Here is a 22,605-nt window from a genome sequence, read left to right as displayed (position 1 = left end):
ATAAATATAAAGTAATTACATAATTAAAATAGGACATTTGATCCAGGGAACATTCGTGTTTGATAGAAGGATAAATCGTTTAATATGTTACTTAATTTAAATTGCACCCAAATAATTAAAATGCGATCATTTTGGTTCAGAGACACTCATTTGGTGCAATGACAATTCCTTTAACATGTTTCTTAATTTTTATTACATGCAACCATAGTCTAAGGAAGATTGACATCATTTAGATTAATGTGTATATTTTATGTTACTTGTTATAGGTTTCCATTGAATTATGGTAATAACTTAATTTTAACCCTTGTTTTCTACGTATTCAGTAAATGGCGCTTGGCCCACTATGGTTCTGAACCCTTCAAATAACTTAAATTATATTATATTATATTACATATTATATTATATTATATTATATTATATTATATTATATTATATTATATTATATTATATTATATCAGAAGTTACTGTAATAACATTATAGCATTATGTCCATCTAGAGAAACTACACTTTCCAATGGTGAAATAATAATTAATTATACAAATCGGTTAATTTAGCTTCCGATATTACTTCATACAAACACAGAAACATTCCCTGTAGGCTATCTTTCATAGCTTTCTATTGTTGCTGTCCAAGGCCCCTTATAGACGAAGTCATTAGTTTTTTAATTCATTACATGGCCTTAGATGGCAGTTATTTTAATTTTAAAACTCATTTATCTCATTAAATATCAGTCCTATCAACATTTTTCAAGGAATAAAAACTTATCGCAAATTATTTGTAAAGAAACTTTTGTTATGTAACATTTTTCACAAAAATCAATAATAAGCGAGATATTTCGATTCATGTAATTGAGGCCCCCTTATAACCCCCCTTTTAAATAACGTATTTTGAATCCCATATAGCCTAAAATCTAAGTTACAAAGAACTTAATTTATATTCCAATTTTCATCGAAATCCGTTCAGCCATCATCGCGTGAAAAGGTAACAAACACACAGACAGACAGACATACAAACAAAAATTTCAAAAAAGCGATTTTCGGTTTCAGGTTGGTTAATTATATATGTTAGGACCAATTATTTTTGGAAAAGCGAAAATTACCAGAAAAATTTCGGCTACAGATTTATTATTAGTATAGATAGATGAAGAATACCAGACATTCGGAAAATTATTTGCTTCCATAACAATGAAAGATACTCTCTCTCTCGAGCCAATAGTGAAGAGAACCACGCATATAAATATCTACACCACACCGCCATTAAATATATGAAAAAGGCCCAACCGCACTTGAATAAAAATTATAAAAATATTTGATTTTTAATAATATTATTATCTTACGTAAGTTTTATAGCTTTCAGTAACATATACTATATATACCATGTAGCTGCCACTCAGTAAAATATAGAAATCAAAATCTAATTTAAGTTATTCTCTACATCTACTTATATAACCTCAAAACATTTCACTTTCATATCATCGATATAGCATTAATATGTATAATTAATGAAAAATAGTAGTCACATCATGGCATTAACTACAATAATATTCCATTTCTAATGGTAGTAATGTCATCAAACCACCTCAAGTTTTGTAGTTTTTAATATCCAATACACAGAAGTACTCAGAAAATTACACACCATAGAATCGAACCTGTAAATTATTTTTAGTAAGTTAAGTTTTTAATAACCAATTTAATTTGAGCTCTAAATATGTCAGCATTCTTGCAGATCATGGCCTTCGTATAATATTGTTTACTGTAGTATGTGTTTTGTTTTATTCTGAAATGCAGCACGGCTGACTTGATGCTCGCTTCGCTTCTCCTTTACAAAAAAGCGAAGGGAATATCAAGTCGGCCGTGAATGCTATTAGCTAGTTCTCAAAACTGACGACAGATGGATTTTGGAAAATAGGAAAATTATGTTTAAAAATTGACATTTCACTGAAAACTACTACTTTTCCGAAAAACTTTGAGTTCCAAGCTTCAAAATGAGAGGTCATTTATTAAAATCCGTCCAGCCGTTTTCCCGTAATTTCCATTACCAGTTCAAATTATATATATATATATATATATATATATATATATATACTAGCTGAAAGTACCCGGCGTTGCGCGGGTTTTCCTTTCTGCTTCTATTTTTAATTGAACTGGTTATTAAATTTTCGGAAATCTCGAAAACACAACTATAGACAACCATAACAAATTGTCTTTACTAAGCTTTCCTCGTCCATAAAGATGAATCTTTACTTAACTTCACTTACATGAATTAATGAACTCCTTAGCCAAATGCCTGCCAGGGTTAACTAAATTTAAAACAGTTGTAGATCAGGCACCGAGAAGAAAACATTTCATCATGTGCTTCACATTTAATTTTTTTTTAAATGTATATATTTATTTGTTTTGTTTATTTACGTATTCTGGTGTAGATAAGGCTATTAGGCCTTCTCTTCCATACCTCCAGAAATACAAATAAAATAATATAAAAATCAAACTACAGTTTAAACAAAGTAAAACCCAACGAAAATATATACAGGCTACAGTCACACAACCTTTAAATGAGTTAACATTGTCTTGAAGTTCAGCAAAACAAAAACACACCCTTCGATCTCTATATGCCCCATTAGTATTGACTCAATGTTCTACGGATCTTACATTTTATCTCTACTGGTCAGTTACTGCTAAATTTCAAGTGCCTTATCTTAGTCGTGGCTGTCAGCGTATTAAATAATTTTTCTGCCGTCTCCTTTCCTCCCCACCACAAATGTGACGTTGTACTGAGGCAGAGATAAAATAATTATAAGATCTGTACATTGATCTGAAGCTGTGCTGACATACATTTCACGTAATTTTATGTTTACGTGTGCTTTCACTTGAACTTCAGAGAGCTGACGGTAATTAGAAAATTCCCTTGTTCCCAGTCTGAATCCGTTGGGGTGTCATCGTGAGCCGAAATTTATCTGTCTATCGGTCGTACGAAAGAATCAATATATACATATATATAATTCAGTTTATATTGGAAGATTTTTTACCCCTTGACAGCTGTACGTCCGCTTATATCATACCCGGGCTTTTTAAATATGACTCTCAGCGCGTCTGGCCGCGAAACCAGGTGGCCCGGGTTCGAATCCCGGTCGGGGCAAGTTTCCTGGTTGAGGTTTTTTCCGGGGTTTTCCCTCAACCCAATACGAGCAAATGCTGGGTAACTTTCGGTGCTGGACCCCGGATTCATTTCACCGGTATTATCACCTTCATTTCATTCAGACGCTAAATAACCTAGATCTTGATACAGCGTCGTAAAATAACCCAATAAAAAAATATGACTCGAGATATCACATCTAACAAATTCAGAACATATTAAATATATTAGGCCTACTTTTTATTTTATATACAGAATGCAGATAGAGTATAATTTTGCAAGAAATCAACATAAATAATAATAATATTCTGAAAGACATATGTTATAGAAATGAAGTGATTGTTCTTTCCACAACGCTTAACATTCTACACTGGCAACATGATTACACAGATAGAATATCACAATAACACATTGGACACGGACAATCATATTTTGAAAGATACGTATTTTAGAATTAATATAGTGTTATTTTCAGTGGGCTTACGTATATTCACATACTACATTAGGAACATGACAAAAGTATCATTGATATGTAGGTATACAATTCGTTTTTCCCTCTTTTGTATAAATGTGTATATATTTTTAGGTGTACTCACTCGAAAGAAAGTTACTTACTTACAAATGGCTTTTAAGGAACCCGAAGGTTCATTGCCGCCCTCACATAAGCCCGCCATCGGTCCCTATCCTGTGCAAGATTAATCCAGTCTCTATCATCACACCCCACCTCCCTCAAATCCATTTTAATATTATCCTCCCATCTACGTCTCGGCCTCCCTAAAGGTATTTTTCCCTCCGGTCTCCCAACTAACATTCTATATGCATTTCCGGATTCGCCCATACGTGCTACATGCCCTGCCCATCTCAAACGTCTGGATTTTAAGTTCCTAATTATGTTAGGTGAAGAATACAATGCGTGAAGTTCTGTGTTGTGTAACTTTCTCCACTCTCCTGTAACTTCATCCCACTTAGCCCCAAATATTTTCCTAAGCACCTTATTCTCAAACACCCTTAACCTATGTTCCTCTCTCAGAGTGTGAGTCCAAGTTTCACAACCGTAAAGAAGAACCGGTAATAGAACTGTTTTATAAATTCTAACTTTCAGATTTTTGGACAGCAGACTGGATGATAACAGCTTCTCAACCGAATAATAACACGCATTTCCCATATTTATTCTGCGTTTAATTTCTTCCCGAGTGTAATTTATATTTGGAAAGAAAGTTACGCAATTTAGTTACAATGTGAAAAACACGGAGTTTTTAAGTGAATGCCTGCAATTTTGAGCGACTGTCTTTGAGCTTTATTTTACTAAGGTCATTACGAATGCTAGTCGCACTGAAATGTCGGTTACTTAAAATCGAATGGCATATTACTGGCTACCATAGGAATATGTGGGATAAATTCATCTTTTCTTTTCGTTTTGCCAGTTAATACTATCACTTCTGTTACGTTTGCCATGAGTTTTTTCACACCAATTCCTGTTCCATTGCATACTTTTTGTGGATCAATATTTCGCAATAGTACTATTGGTGATTCAATATTAAGTATTCAATTATGTGTTGACAATCCTTGCGATTTCAAAGAATTCAAGAATTCAGTTTGATAAAACACAGTCTGCTCACTATCTACAACTATCTCGAGAAACACATAATACGGTTCTGAACTGCATAAAGATACTTATTGCATGAATTGTCTAGATTTTGTCCTTCATCATGTATCTACAATGTTATTTTGTTTTGCTTTTTCCATGGTCTCATGAAAGTCGATGTTGAATACAACAGATAATAATAAAGAACAATTGACTGTAGAAGATTGCATTTAATATTATACATTAATGTTTGACCATATATATTTTATGTTTTTATCTTTTTAATTAATTTAACGTCTATTTCTCTGATTTTAATGTAGCCTATGTTCTTCTCCTGGTTATGAAGGTTAAATGTGCAAACTTTGGCACATATCGGTCATAGCGTATAGATTTGTATAGAGAACATACACACACACACATACATACATACATACACACATACATACATACACACACACACATACATACATACATACATACATACATTCATACATACATACATACATACATACATACATACATACATACATACATACATACATACATACATACATACATACTTACATACATACATTCAATTTTATATTTTAAGATATTGCTCCATATTGCTCCATAATGATTTCCTGTACAAAGTCACACGAACGTTTTTCTTATGCAAAATTTTAATCTCTTCCACTTCCGTAAAGCAGTATCATTTTTAAACAAATTTCTGTTTGTGTGATTTTCGAAACGAGGTAAGAGACTCCTAGTTTCTAAAAATCGTTGAGAAACTGCTACAGAAGTTCGCCGATTAGGTAACCTTCTTTAAGGAAAATGTTGATGATACAAACTTCTTGTCTCATTTGAATTACGACGAATTTCTCCATAAATTAATAATATATGATATTCCTAAACTGTGAATGACATTTTAAGTTGTTTATCGAATTCCTGATACCGAACTGTCATCCGCTCGGCAGTAGACCTATGGACAGGGAGCTTGAACTCAGCTGACTCGTACTTAGGTATGTGCAGAGTACTGCCTGCTGAACACGTTGCCACGTCTCTCACGCCAGAATATTAACAAATTTAAGCATGCATTTTTATTTAATTTCAAGAAAACGTAATAGAACACACAAATTTTTATTTAAACTAATATTACCTCTTTGCTAGTTATACCTATTGATGTAATTGTTTTCGTAATTTTACTAACGATATAAGCAGTATAACGCAAATGAAATAAAAAAAGAATTTTTTTTTCTGGGAAAACTATCAAGTTTTGATCCTATGTTGTATAGACATTTTTTTTATTCTGTAGACCGTTCCCGACGGCTGCGAAGGGAAGGCACTTATATCCCTTACACGCTGTATAGCTCTAATCGACAATTGTTTTTCAGCGAGTGGAGAAATAACGTACAACTTCACATATTCTTAGTAAGTTACTGTCCACGAAAAACTTCGCTTGTTGTATAAAGTGTGTTCATTAGTGCTGAAAATTAGTTAATGTAATAATTATATTTGAAACTGATAAACACAGACCAAATAACTATAATTTTCAATAAATCTGTTTCATTTTACACTCTATTTTACTAGTTTATTGATTATAGAGTTATTTGTAGGTCCTTTTCACGCGATGTGAGGCAAGGATCTACTCATATGTAACGTATAATTCTGTGGTGCCCGGGTAAAGGGGTATAAGTCTCAAATTTAACTTTTGAGAAAATGCAAAAACAAAGTTTGCAACAAATCTGTAAATCCCAGTGTGTTTCTTTTTACAATGTACTCTGGTTATTTTGTCCTTCACTTAATGCTTTTGAAGTTCTATTACAAACATTTACTTATTTTTAATATTTTGATAATATATTTTATATTGTAGTAAGTTTGGACAACTTATCTCCCTTTACACAAACTTATATACAACTTATCTCCTTTTACCCCAAATATCTCCTACGGAATAAACACACAAAGCTCATATTATGAATAATAATAATAATAATAATAATAATAATAATAATAATAATAATGAGATAATTTAAATATTTATTCTGTGATATATATATATATATATATATATATATATATATAACCATTAAACATTGAGAAACCGGAAACAGCTATTATTGTTAACAAGAATTGTTAGAAAAATATTTCATTACTCTAGGCCTATTCTTAAATTGGTTTGATGTCTGACAGTCCCTGACATTACTCGGTATGGAATTCCAAAGTCTAGGAACAGCCACAGTGAAAGAAGATGAATATGAGGATGTTCGGTGGGAGAGAATGGATAATATTGAGGAGTGTTGCGAACGTGTGTCTAGGTTATGGTGGGTGGATAAATTTTGAAAATGAGACACAAGATAGACCGGAGTGGAGAAATGCAATATGTAAAAGAGGAGGGAAAAGCAGTGGATTTTCCTACGATCTTCTAGACGGAACCAAGACAACATTTCGAGGGATGGTGTTACGTGATTAGTCCGGCGAATATTGCAGACGAAACGGACGCACATGAACACGTTGTAGTCTCTGCGCCGAAGTAACGCTTAGGTCAGTAAACAGAATATCACAGTAATCGAAGTGGGGCATCACGAGTGTTTGCAATAACATATTTTCCTGGAAAAAGGGTAGAAATTTCTTCAATCGCCTGAACGAGTGGATTAATGAGAATATTTTTTTTTTGCAGGTTTCTGCAACTTGAATGTTCCAAGTTAAACTTTTATCAGTATAAATACCTATGTCCTTTACTGATTCACTGAACGGAATTTCGGTACCGTATATTTTAATCGTGGACAAATTGGATATGGTAATAGTGCTTGTCGATAATGTTATTTTAAGTACATAATTATTGTACTTAAATGTAGCACAAGTTCACAGATGTAACATAGTTAACCGAAATAGAATAGTCTACTGGACAAGAAGTTCAATTAAGTTTCTTTTTGTTTCTCACTTCCATTTCATTGCTATTACAAATGTAATCATACAGCATATTTTCTATTACAACTTAATCTTAATCTCTGGGAAAAAGCGAATAATTATAAACTTGTAGAAAGCAAAACTGAATGGAAATCGTTCTTCATAAATTTGAAGCGATGTTCTCTCAACGTATATCATCTTCTCATAACTTAGTGAATGTCACAAATCTCGTAACTAGAAAATTCTTTTGCGTCGTCCATACCTGTCACCCAATTGTAACTTTGAAGCGACTTAAATCCACTCACTGGTATCAAATGTACAATACTAACTCTTCTGTTGAACATTGGTTTATGGTCTTAATCATGATCAGGTGAGTTTCTTAATATTACACTACAAAGAAGTAAAGCTATAATTGTTGTATAATTTTGTTCAGTGACATGTATTGTATCACCTCTTTATATTCAGCAGCTAGTATAGTTAAAATATTTTATAATTCATTACACAAGCTCTATTCTCGACGACAAGAGTGTTCAGAATTCAGTTTCAAGCATACAATTGAGAAGGTTTTAATAATGTAGGCTATGCAAGTAACATATATAGTATCTATGATATCTATTGACACTGCAGATTTACATTTACGCTTGGGAACTATTTTATACTGAAAGCTCCCTTAAAGATAGATGTTACATGTTACTAGATAAGCTGTCTTTAAGCATGCAGAAACCTCTACAGGTTATATAAGTATGATTATAATACTGAAAAACTAAAAAATGAGTGAACTTACATAATTATGAAAAAGCGTTTGCCATTGAGACACGTACTAAAGAAAATTGGCTCCAAATAGGAGTGTGATTTTTTGGCATGAACGATATACGCTAAAAGTGTTAAAACTTAACTTCATGCATTGGAAATGCAAATCCCTTAATGAAATTCCAAAATTAAGTGAAATATATCCTCGAATTTTAGCTAAACTGATATCAATCCACGAAATTGCTTCATAATCACGATATTTTCGACAAAAAGAAACACGTTTTATGGATAATTTGTACGAAAAACGACTTTCTTCCAAATAAAATGTCAAAATTTTCTTCGCTATAAAATTACATGAATATTTCTACATGTTTTTTCGTTCAGTATTGCATGTATGTGGCATTTGGCAATGATTTACACATAGTTTCAGGGACTACTTCCGCAAACAAACGATGGTCATTTCTCTTTCCCACAAATCTGCCTTCGTGAGATTAAAAGTGCAGTGCCGTCGCCATCTCACAGTCCAGTGAAACTGAATTATGAATTTAATTAATAATGCAAACTATTACTTTCTGTTAGTTTCAAAGGATTTGTTTCAATACTAATTAAAATAAAATATTTTATTGTTTTTTTTTTTAATTTTTTCAGAGTATGAAATATGCACGAAATTTATTTTTTTTTTATCCCTTAACAAAATATTTACCGAAATTAAACCATTTTAATCACCGAAATCAGAGTAAAATAATCACCATAAAATCACATCACAAACTCTAACACAATTGTACATATATTACTTTACCCTAGGTGTTAGATATACACGCAGTAATTTCATTATAAATATTGCAGTGCATTCCTTTAATTGGAAAAAAAATATGGCTTTTGTATTAACATTATCCATTTAATTAAACAAATAAAACTGAAACAGACCTTTAGAAATGCTTATTCGAATATTCTATTTGGCATGAAATGCACGTCAAACCTGCCCTCTGCCTCCGTCAGATGCTCGAGATAGTGCATCAGATAAAATAGACGTATCATTTGTCTATTGCTTTATAGGCTCTAAAAATTTAGTCTCCTACCATTATTCATCCTTCCTTTTAGACTTGCCTTTTACGTCATTTGTCCCTTCTATCTGACCAAATTGTTCAGAGGTTTAGAAGGTGCTCTTAAGGAACTCTGGGTATGAGTGCATGCTGGTGTACTTGTTTTTATGGCTCTTGTTTTGAGAATCAACATCACTGTCATATAGACCCTAGTAGATCAGATATGAATGCAATTTTCTGACACAAACTTTAATTTCGAAGTATTTAAAAGTAGTTTAGTTCCTTCCTTATCTTCATAAAAGTTTTTAAAAGTGAAATTGTATTATCCCTATACATGACAAACTTCAGTGAAAGACACGTTTTGAAGACTGTATTATACTAAGTTAACAATTCTGTCGGAAATGCTTCTTAGAATTTTAACATTTGCTCATGGATGGCTTTAAATTGAAAATATACAGGGTGAATTGTAAGTAATGTCTTTTATTTCAGTCTGTTATTCTTTGACGTAGTTTCAAAGAAACATTTTTCATATAATTTTGCTCGTTTTTGCTTTCTTTTTGAGATAAGAATTGTTTTATATAAAATATTTCATAGCGTGTTTTGGGAAAGCCATTGATTTAACTTCCAATATGATCAGTCAATTTAAGAAAGCAATGTATTATGATAATGAATGATTGAAAGAATTTTAGTATTGTCCTTTAAATGTGCACAAGTTTGATCCAAACAAATGTAACATTGTAAAATTCCTTGTAAAATGAAAAGTTACATTTCTGCACATTTAAAGGGGGGGAGGAAACCTTTAATATTTTTTTTATCGTAACACACTGTTTTCTTAAACTGATGGAGCATATTGCGAATTCATATAATGACTTTCTCAAAACACGCTGTGAAGTGCTTAATATAAAACAGTTTTTATCTCGAAAAGGAAGAAAAAACGAGCAAAATAGTATTACACTTTCTTGTTTGAAATATCTCAAACAATAACCCCCTGAAATTAACGACATTACTTATGGTTGACTCTGTAGATAATTTTATGTTGAAGATAATGTCCCCGCTAACAATACTGTGCACCGTCTGGCCGCTTTTACGTACATCGATATTATTTTTGTAAAAAAATACAGTAAAATTTAAACATTTCTTGTGAACGTTCAAAAGAAGATAAAAATTTCTCCTTTCAGAATCTATATCATTCGTTCCCAATCCGTATTCCTCTATAATACATAATTTATCAACGGCGCTAATTCGACCCTTGTATTCAGTTACTTGTACCTAATTTAAAATTAGTGTAACCTATAATTTAGAAACCTATTTTGTAAAATTATTCGCTTGTAAGTAAATTATTAATCATATTATCAGTTTCAGTGAACTGAATGATTTAAAAAAAAAACGAAGAACTTGTACAACAAAGTCTGTAGCTTTAAACTTATTAACAAATGTTCAGTTGCCTGGCTGTGTAATTGAAACTTTACTGGTTCTCCAAATGAGGAAGGAGTACTTCGTTAATTTATAATAATAGTTTTATTGAGCACAATGAGTGAAACTTTGAGCCAGTTTATTTGTTCTGGAGGCTTGCCTTCTGACCTCGCAGAGTGAGGGTAATTGTGGAGTATTAATGCAAAAATTGTAAAGGCAAGGAGAAACGGGAGAACCCCGAGAAAACCCATCTGCCCGCATTGTCCCTCATCAATTCCTTAATGACTCACATAGGAATCGAATCCGGTTCGCCACGGTGGAAGACGAGAGGCTAACCACTCGGTCATGGGCAACGTTACTACTTTATGAACAATCTTTCGGAGTTCGACTGTCCTTCTTTACTTGGCCTAGTACATTACATTTACCTCATAGCTTTCTACATTTCAAAATTTGTTCAGTTCTTTAAGTGAAAACGTGTATCGTAGTCTGAGCCAAGTGGCTTCTTGCTCACACAGAACAATCTCGAGAAGAACGTGAGATTGCTTAGAATTTTGTTTTAGATATTTCTCGGTCTTACAAGCAAACATTCTGATGGGGGCTAATAAAAAGTTATTTTTTTTCTTTCATTATGTTATTAATATCGAAAGAAGTGCTTATACAAATTTTGGTCACTCGACCGCAATTACGAGACCGTTCAGAAAATGATTTTCCCTGGGGCCATTTACAGAAAAAAAAGCACAGTTGCATGGAAAGATTTATTGAAACGGATGCAGCAATTGTTGAGATATTTGTCAACATATCTCCCACTGGTACTGAGACGTTTCCCAAACCATGGGATCAATTTTTGTATCCTTGTGTTGTAGAAGTCAATCGCCTGGGATGAGAAGGAACCAACGTTTGACAGCAGTCTGCACCTCTCTGTCGATCCCATGAAATGACAAATGTTTCAATTTCGGTGAGGAATATGTTGTAAAATAGCTCAACAGTTGCTGTGTCTGTTTAAATACATTTTTCCGATGAAATTGTGTTTTCTTTGTGTTAACGTCACCTGGCAAACTTATTTTTACAGCCTTCGTAATTGCGGTCGAATGACCAAAATTTGTACCAGCACTTTTTTGACATTATTAACATGATGAAAGAAAAAAAAAATATCTGCCCCCAACAGAATGTTTGCTTGTTAGCCTCTGTTCTCTCAAGGTTATTGTCACTTAATATTTTAGCATTTTAAAGCTATTGTTAAAATATATTAGAAATGATCGTATTCGGATTTATACTGTGACAAGTGTCTTGCTCTTCCTAAACGTCATTCATTATGGTGCAGCAATGCCTTCGTTTCATTATATTCTTTATCTGCCCTTCCTGTATCTTACATACATTTGTCTCTGCCCTCCGTTTTTCCTCCCTCCTTATAATTTTTCTATTTCGTTCATTCACAAAGAACTCTGTTTATACAACTTCCAATATTCTGATTTTGCAATAAGTTATTTTCAATCTGGACACTGTCTCTTCTCGCGTACATAATTTCACTTGCAGTGGTTTTGTCGCAGTTCTGCAGAGCAGAAACGAACAAAGGATTCAATTTATTTACCAACGTTAATGTGACTGGCTCGCTGACTTTAGAAGGGTCGGATCCGGGATAGATTCATGCACTTAGACTTACGTTGCCCCGTTGTGCGTCCTATATGCGATTATTTTTCCAGTCCATCTGATGGTCTGGTTAGCATTCGCGGATCCGATGTTGACAAGCGAGTCATCCTGCCTCAGCGCCGGGAGAACCAGTTTCCATTCCAAGACGATTATCTCATAAATCCAAGACGTTAAATCCTACACCAGCATTGGAGACCCGTGCCATTCCCAGGACTTCACCCCAGCCTATTTTAACTATTGCAGATGATAGATGAGGTGAGGGGAAAGGTGGAGAGAGTTGGTGGAATTAAAGAGGGGAACAAATTCCTTCACGACCAGGCCGGGGACCGAACTCGGGCGCTCTGGATGGAAGACCAGCGCGCTAGCGCTGAGCCACAGACGCGGCACAACGAAAATGTACAAATGAGCTCAGAGCGTGTCTTTCTCTGAAACAATTTTATACACAATTCAAAGTGAGAGGCCTTGCTCTGAATGTTATGCTTTATCCTCAGTGTTACCTGCATGAATTAACAAACTGTAAATCATATATTTAAATATATTTGTCTGTGATCCCCTCACTAAAAGCTGTTCATTAAATTACTTAATATGCTGGCGAATATAAGTAACAATAAATACAACCGTAGAGTCGCGATTGCTTAATGATACAACACAATTCGCCAATATTTTGTTTTACCATACAAATGGAAATATAATATTTTTACATTTCTGCCCTTCAGTTACTAGAATATTGTTTAAGAAATTATATTTAACTCATATATGCTGTTTTTATAAACTTTTTATACAAATAATTGAAAGAAATGCTAGTGTTTTTAGAGAAATGTCACATGCAGCATGTGGAGATGTGCCAGTTTTTTACAGATAGATGTTAGTGCGATGAATGTTGTGATATAATTGTTTGTGATATGCAAGAGTGTGAAATACAAGAAAAATGTCATAATTCAGAGATGTTCCATTGCCTTGTGAACTATTATAAAAGTGTTCTGGATGTTTGTAAGATGAAACACATTAAAGCAGTGAAGACCTAAACAAACAAAAGGCTTGACTTATTTTTTTTTTTTCAAGAACTCGAAAAAACTACAAGTTACAAAGTTTTAAATATATTGAAAGATTCTGCACTTATAATATATGAAATAAATTGTGTGTTATTTATTCTTAATTGAATATACTATGTATATTTGTATAAATATGAATGGAACATGGCTGATATGCTTTTTAATGTAATGATTACACTAGTTGTACGTATATTAGTCTCATGGGTTTCTGTATGTCGTTCTAATTATTTATGAAAGAAAAAAAAATTATTTTCTATGTTTCATTTTTATTTTTACATAGAATCCAGTGTTATTATTTCCTTTTTTGTTGTCCATGCTTCCTTACATGCAACCTGTGTATAGGCGTAGGAAAAATACGTGGGATACCGAGGACAGGTAAGTTAGAGCCTGCTGTTGTCTAGCGATATGTTAAGATAACATAACACGTGAATGTGATGCAGAGTTCATAATCTCAAAGCACCGATCAATTGCTTGCATTATCTGAACAGCTGTTCCACATCCCCTTACTGCTGCACTATTTCCAGCTTTTAGACAAGCATTTCTTTAACTGAAATGACTTTTTAGTTAATACAAAGCTTGTATATATATTGTACAGCCTCCCTCCAATTAACACAAGTGGAAGTTTATACTATTCTCCATCTATCTATGTACAGTAGATCATAAATGTTATGTTCACTTTTAAAGAAAACTAAATCATTTAATCTCCTCAATGTAAGCATGCATATAAATGTTTTACACTCTACATGCGCTACTTGACACAAGAATTCACCCTCAAGTCTTGTTTATTGTGTATATAAAATAATAAGTTCATATTTAAGTTTAGATTGAATGGGAAGTAGTGTTTCACGTAATGTCAACGTACTAGTTTTGTGTTAGTGATTTATCTACACTTTTTATTTATTTTTGTACAACCTAAACTTGTAATTCAAGTACTGATATGCTATTTTTCCTTTCAAATCTCGAAAGGTTCATCTGTGTTCTACCGTATACACCCTGTAAAAATTTTTGTATCTGGAATAGAATTCCGTAGTGTTAACATGAATTATTATCCAGCAAGCATAATCTACTTGTCAGTTTATTAGTGAATGAATTAAATTTTCTATCTGGCGAAGCTGGGTGCATTCATTTTGTAAACTTGCACAAAAATTTTAAAACATCATTTGCTAATATTTATCTAATGCACAGTTGATAATTTAATAAACTCCAGCTGCGTTAGAGAGAAGATTTTTGTACATTATAATCGAAAATGGACAATTTAACTCCACCGTCTCTTTCAAGGTCACATTCATATGATTTACTTTTATTGAAATCAAAATTATCCGTTGCTGTGATGAAAAATGCCTTGTTTAGATTTGGAGTTAAACAGTTCATTATTTATATTGAAACCTGATGTTAAAACATGTTTTCTGCAAATATGTCCTATAAGACCTATGTTTCTTATGTTCCCAACAACAATGGATTCAATGCACTTTTTATTACAATGCTCTCTTATTGCAGCAAAGAAGAGTATTTTTATTTTATATATATATATATATATATATATATATATATATATATATATATTTAATTAGCATTGTTTTCTTGAAACCATTGTAAATGATTCGGAGTCTATTAAACATTTACAGAATTACCGCGTCGAATGGATGTGTAGTGTTATCCATAAAATAAAGTTCATAACCTTTATCTTTTGTTACATAGTTTCCTGATGGTGTATCGGAAAATGTTAGCTTAGAATTTAAAAAGAAATATTTCCCTAATCCGTTTATCCTTAATAATTCATAGTAGTAATTGTAGAACTGTACATTCTTGTTTATTTAACACAGACATTATAAAGAAAATTGCGTCTTTACTCATTTTTTATGACTAGCACAGAGAATGTATCTTCCTCTCACAGCAAGTGGATGTGCTATTTGTCTTGTTGTCCTATGTTCTTAAGTAGTTCCTCTCCATCGCAGTGTGAATAACGAAAGTGTACAGTTACTATTGAATATACAGTAGACTTTTACAGTTTTCATAGAAGTGGAGACGAAATGGACCACAGGCCTAGAATCTTGAAAGAATATGAAGACTCAAGTATATAATCATAAGAATATATTATGTGATTTTCAGTGAGTATGGGTAGAAATGTTATATTCATCAAAATAATGTGGAACCACTAATTTACACTCAAACGAACTCAGGTTTCTGTTTTATATGTTTCAAGATAAGTTATTGATAATCAAATTATTTTTTGTTTTAAATATTTTCACCTGAATTGTATTAATCAAACAGGTTATTTGTTATTATACGGGATTATTTAAATGTCAGAATACGTTTCAATTTCATGAAACTTTTCAGAAAACAAGGTTTACATAGAAATAAAAACAGAATTTAGGTGCGACCATCATTTCACTCTTCTATGATTAACAATTTCTGGGATAGAGACCCATACCTGAAACCAATCACAGATTTAAATTCTTTCATAGAGTTAGAATTTTTGCTTTTATGCCGGTAAAAACACTGAAAAAGACAAATTCTCGCCCACAGTAAAAGAAAGATTATTTCGAGGCAAAACTTATAGAAGAAATCCTATAACGCATAGAGAAGTAGTTCTATATTTATGATGTGCTATATTTAAAAAGAAATGTTGGCAAAGCAACCGAAATAAAACAATTGATAATTATTGAAAACAAGTACGTATCGTTACATTAAATTCCATTCCTTAGTGAAATACATGTTTTAGTTCTTTTTATAAACAATTTTAACAAAGTTTAAAAGTTTTCAAAGCTGTCCTGTATATTTATTTCTTTTTTATTCACAGTGAAAGAAGAGAGAATTGTTGAAATTCACAATATAAGCAATGTGTCTTAAAACTAAGTAGATTCTCTCGTGGAGGAAGTTTTGACTACAGCTTGTGTGTGTTTTCCCTACAGTCCTGACGCGTGGTACGGGAGCAGTAACTACTCCGGGCCGTACTCATCTCACGAACAGGACGACAGGATTTACCAGGACGGAAGCAGTTACTATCATGGCACAACCGCTCCCGCCAAAAGGACAAGAGGTAAACTTGCCACAACACGTCGGCTGTACAACATTGTTGGTTAAAACGTAGTTGTATAATAAATATCCTCTTAATTGTTTAAAGTTGTAATTCAGGAAGAAAATCGTTATTAGGTCACATATTTTCAACTTCAAGTAGGAAAGCTATTAATAGAAAGTAAGATTGTATTTTGTACATGGTTTCACCTTTTGTTACAAGTTTTATCAACAAATAAGTGGGTAATTAGTTCGTTTCCATGGTAATTATATACTTATTCTTTCTTTGTGTTTGTTCTGTGTTGCCGTCAAGAGGGGCTTTAGGGGTAGTGCCCTCGTGCCATGACACTGCTTAAATAAAATATAATTAAATCTTATTTTTAACTTACATTCAGAGCGCTATAAGATCACAAATATTATAAAAAAAAAATATCATGGAATTATCATGGAGTGAATCCAGCAGAACATCGATTTGAACTACCGCGCCGCACCGTGTCAGAGTAACAATGCCGTTCGCCCGCTCATGCGCTGCTTTATGGCTGTACACTGTATGTCATTCGAGCCATTGCCAACTACCTCTCTATGGGCATGCGTAGAAGTGTTTTGTAATTCATTCGATGGAGCTTCACGAGGGTGCAAAGGGCAAGGAGAATGGTCTTATCCGTGCCATTCAGTTGACAACTCGATTCGAGGTGGCAGCACTAAATAACGAATATTTGTTCCGTGCCAGGGGTGACTTTCTTCCCGGCAAATATGTTATTGAAAAGATCGCGAACGTAGGGAAAACAGTGCGGTATCTGGCGTCATATAATTATGCATGTAATTGTGCTGCATTGATGAGAAACAATAAATTAAGAATAAAATAAATACGCTATTATAAAATAGTCGTATACTTTCTTCATCATATGGAGATAAACAGAAAGTAAATACATATGGAAAGATTTGAACATAAGCATGGAAATAAAAGGTGCTAAAATGTTTATGCAAGAAACAAATAGATTTGTTAATGTGATATTAAAAATTGTTTCTGCTTTTCTCGCGTTTTTTTAATGCATCTGGAATTGGTCTAAGAAAAGTGTGATGGATCTGGTTCACTTGTGGTAGCAAGATCCCCAATTTTAGATAGAAAATCATTGAACTCTTTGCTGAAAATTACAGGAAAATAGAATTCAACTATAGAACAGTTTAGAAAACTTCAAAGTTAAATGTTAAATGTTATGTTTTATTTAACGTCGCTCGCAACTGCAGAGGTTATATCAGCGTCGCCTGATATGCCGAAATTTTGTCCCGCAGGAGTTCTTTTACATGCCAGTAAATCTACTGACATAAGCTTGTCGCATTTAAGCACACTTAAATGCCATCGACCTGGCCCGGGATCGAACCCGCAACCTTGGGCATAGAAGGCCAGCGTTATACCAACTCGCCAACCAGGTCGACAACTTCAAATTTCCGTGAACTTATTACATTAATTTATTACTAAGTATATTATTATTATTATTATTATTATTATTATTATTATTATTATTAATATAAAATGTTAACGATATAAAACGATACATTATCGTTACTTTTCATTTTTGACTTTAATGTTCTGGCACTACTCAGACAAAGTGGCTTCAGCCGCCACTGGTTGCCATAGGTGGTGACTTTCTGTTATATAAATCACAAGGTTAGGGAGTCCTGTTTATTTGTATATAACTTACATATGTAATGTTTGTTACGTACCATAGGAGCCAGAAGGGAAAGAAGAGCTGTGTGCTTGTAATACATGATGTGTTGATAGTTTTTTCTTCTGAAAGAGGGCCTGTAGGCAATCACCGCAGCCTTAGACTTATTGTGCATCCTCTTCGTATTGGGATGATTATTGAAGTCCTTAGGACTGCTCTTGAAGACGTAACTCACTACTTGGTGCTACCTTAGCGATTCGGTTATGGTATCCAGTTCCGTCTCCTTGTTAATACGCCTCCGCCTCAGATCGATGGTATCTGGTCGCAATCCATGTGCTTGCGTTACTGCTGCATCCTTGATCCAACACGAAGGTCGCACTACCGCAGATTCCGCGACTCACCAAGCCGCCATCTATCCGAGGGAACTACACTCTCCGGTCTGCCATCGTTCACTGTAGAAACTACGACTCCGTGGGACTTGTGAAGCTGTCTCAGACAGATGACATTTCTAGGCGAATCCCGGAACAACGTCTGCCACGATGTTCTGGCCCAGCGCCGAAAGTTCAAGTGGTTAGGGGAAACCTCGGGAAAATCCCACCAGGTAACTTGTCTCAACCAGGATTTGAACCCGTTTCCGCTCGTTTCACAGCGCTGCAAGCTAACTGTTGCTCCACAGCGGTAGACTGGTGTTGATTTTAGTGGCGGTGATAGTGATGATAGTGGTCATGATGATAATGATGATAAAATTACTTTGTATATATCAATATTAAGTTAAACTTTTAAAATAAAATTTTTTGTGAGAGTTTGTCTATAATTTTCTGTTCATTTGTAGTTACTTAGTAATTTTTTAGTTAAAAATCAGTAGTTCATTGTCAGAGCGAAGGAAAATTATGTGCATAAACTTTCTGGGGTAACAGATGACATAAAAACAAGGACGTTTTGTCATGTGGATCGGGAAGTGCATCTTTATTATTATTATTATTATTATTATTATTATTATTATTATTATTATTATTATTATATACTTTTAAGGTGATTTTACTTTATGATGCAGTTTATAATAAGCAGTAACCACTAAAACAGTAATGATATTGATTATTCATTTTATTATATAACCATAGTCCTCAACTTTTATGTAAAGTTACAAACGAGACAGCAGTGATTACTTTTAGTACCAGTATTGTGAAATGGCAATATATCCTCTGACGATTGATTCTGGATCTGCAACCTGGACAAACAGACTTCGGAGGCCAGGAGACAGGTTCACCACGTCCAATATAACGATTCCCATAGGTTTTACTGTACTATACATTGAAAGGCTCGGGCGTTAAACATGATAATTGACATTTTGATCATAAAATGAGATATGTAGCTTATTATATTATAGTATCTTACATTCTGCGGCTAATGCAGTAGTTAGTTTTCCAACATATCAACAGATGGCAGAAGTATACAGATTTTACTTTCCTGATAATTGTACAAACTGTTTAATGTATAAATGTTTACCTACTTAATAACTTCAAAACACTAAAACATCATTTACCATGTTTTACTCCCGAACCCCTCAATTAATAAACAAAATAATACTGCTTCAGTATTCATTAGTAGGCCTATATCCTAACGTATTAATTTATCAATCTGTAATTCGTAACCGAACACTTTATAGTCATGGTTGCTTAACAGCATATACTTGCTTTGATTCTACTTCTACCTCGTAAAGTTTGTCTAGATGATCATTATTCCACGCTAGATATTCCATTTTTTGTATATCGACATCTGAAATATTATCCTACAGAATTTACGTTAGATTAAATATTTAGATATTGTCTAACATCAAAAGTATTCAATGATTTTTACCTACTAAAAGATTACATTGCAGATATATCTCAATTTTAATTTAAACTCATATTAATTTATATTTAGATATCGATTAATGCTAAAGCGTTTCTTAGATTTAGTAATGATAAATGTATTATAAAAATGTATCTATACAATTTAAATATAAACTTGCATTAATCTTATAAGTCTATATGTTCAACTATGTGATTTAAATTCGCATATCAGCTCAATGAAATTTACATATTAAAATGTACGAGTACAATAAAGCTCTAGAATTTGTTACATATCTATCATTGCCTTATTCAATTAAATAATACTCTACTGAGTTCTACGAGGTTTTAAATTAACTTTCTTTATTAAAGCTAAGGCGAACAGGACTCGAAAAGCAGTGTGTAGAGTTCTCTACTACTTGATATCAAAGCACATAAACTTTGATGTGGAACAGTTAACATAAAATTGCGTTTCGGAACGGCCTATTTCGTTTGTCGCATTTTGTAGTAACATGGTGTTACTCGTAAATAGCCTGCGAATTATCATTTAATTGCGTGCAAACAGAATAAATAGGGTAGAAAACTAAACCCGTCCAAATTGACTTACGTTTTGTTTGTTTCACACAAATCAACTTTTGAAGTAATTGTGGGGCGATATTACACATTTGTCTCTCTTCGCGGTCCAATAGTTGTAATTGCAATCAATAGTTGTTTTTTTCCCTGACAAAGAACTGGAAAGGTAGAGAGGTTCATTTCAGCGCAGTCCGGGCCCCTCGTTGTGGCGGTTATTGTGCAGTACAACCAATAAGCATTTTCTGCTCATCTCTCTCTCTTTTGTGAGCCGCCAGTGCAGAATGAATCCACTTCAAATATGCCGGGATTATTGAAGGCAAAGGATCAAAGAGTAAATTTCGTATATTCTGAGCACTGAATTTATGTGGAAACAAATGTAAACTGACCGGTATTTAGGATGTGTTTGCGATATGCTTTAAAATATACGCAACAGTTGGCTGGAGTTATGAATCACACAGGGCTGTGAATCCGTCAACGTAATTTAAGTTGATTCACCTTTAATGACTGCGTTACAAGAACCGGAACTTGCCTCCCGGGAGATTTGAAGAGCGCAGACTAAGCCAATTAAACTGTCTGGGATTGCTTCAACGTTATTATATTTATTATTCCAACACTTCTGACAAAGTCGATCCCTTGTCGGAACTTGACACGTATCCCTTTGTGAAATTTCTTTATTAAATCTGAATAACTTAATTTAAACAATTGCATTAAATTGTTAACCGTCCACTGCTATGAACATATACAGATGCGTAGTTTCACTATGAAAAACTCTAAAAGATAAATTTGCTTTTTTAAAGTTTTGATATGAAAAGAGTTATTGTGAAACCACTTTATTATTATGAACAGCTTCGGATGTTTTAGAATTCTACATAGGGCCTACAATACAGAACAAGGAACAGATTAGCTTGATTACTTTGAAGAAGAGACATTTTGAGGTTTGTATGATATCATCTGGATCAAATATCAAAATATGTGGTTCATTATTTGAGAGCTAATAGGCCTATATTCCACACAATTTTACCGCGAATCTTTCTCTCTATATCAGTTTTAATATCCTCCGTTTTATCTATAGGAGTAATTTCTTTTAGTGTTTAACTGATTTGTTAAATTATTATACATTTCGACTATAATTCCAATAGCTATTTTTGGCATTTTATGTAAGATACTTTATTCATTTATTTAAGTGAGTACAAATTACATTTATAAAACAAAAATGTTTCTAGCCACTACCGTAAGAGCCAGGCTCGTGTACGGTGTGGTCTTAGTCAATAATATAACATAAAATTTACAACGACAGTTTACTAAATACAGTAAGTAACTTAATAAACCAATAAATAGAACACAAGAGCAAGAATAAAGACGAAAGAGAAAAATAGAGAAAAATAAACATTTAATATAAGTTGACAATCCGACAGAAGCCAGTGGTATTCAATAAAAACATGAATATAGTCGACAGAAATAAAACGTAAAAAAATACATTTGTTAATATTATATATCATGGATAATTTTACAAATTTCTTTTTTAAAAGCTTCAATTTTAAAATATTTCAAATTTGGAAAATGGCTTGTAATTTTATTATAAAGTCTTGGGCCAAAACTAGCACCATGTTTAAGAGCTGCACTTGTATGACATTTAGGCTCAATTAATGGGAAAGTAGACTTTTGTCTTCGAGTACGATATTCATGTCGATTAGATTTATGTTTTGATTTCTGTGGTAGTAAGTTAGTAAACTATATTTATTTATTTCATAATTTTTAAAATTAAAAAAGTGAGACTTTATTCATGTGTGTTAATTTTGTTACACAGAAAGTATAATCGTATTATTCAGTAAAATTATTAATAAAGAAAAATTATAAACGGGCAAAGTTAAATATCAACTAAAAAGTAGGTGAAAATAATATCTTGGTGCGAAATTTAATAAATTCGTAATCCTCCCAGAAAAAAAGAACAGCAGTGGCTATCGTCAGACTAGTAACTGGACATAACTGTTTGGCAGCGCATCTCTTCAGAA

At 33.1% G+C, this 22,605-nt stretch overlaps 1 protein-coding gene across 1 annotated transcript in view; it reads left to right on the top strand.

Moving 5' to 3' along the window:
- The window catches only part of LOC138692736 (uncharacterized), a 420,307-nt gene that overhangs the window by 366,663 nt on the left and 31,039 nt on the right, over positions 1-22,605 (top strand). Inside the window, exons 9-10 of the mRNA XM_069815928.1 lie at positions 13,852-13,884; positions 16,422-16,549. Of these exons, the coding sequence (XP_069672029.1) occupies positions 13,852-13,884; positions 16,422-16,549 (161 nt within the window). The remainder of the gene's footprint in view (positions 1-13,851; positions 13,885-16,421; positions 16,550-22,605) is intronic.

This window comes from Periplaneta americana, chromosome 17, assembly GCF_040183065.1.
Source record: "Periplaneta americana isolate PAMFEO1 chromosome 17, P.americana_PAMFEO1_priV1, whole genome shotgun sequence".
NCBI classification, from domain to species: Eukaryota; Metazoa; Arthropoda; class Insecta; order Blattodea; family Blattidae; genus Periplaneta; species Periplaneta americana.
The sequence above is the reverse complement of the archived record's forward strand: the minus strand, read 5'-3'. Positions and strand labels throughout refer to the sequence as shown.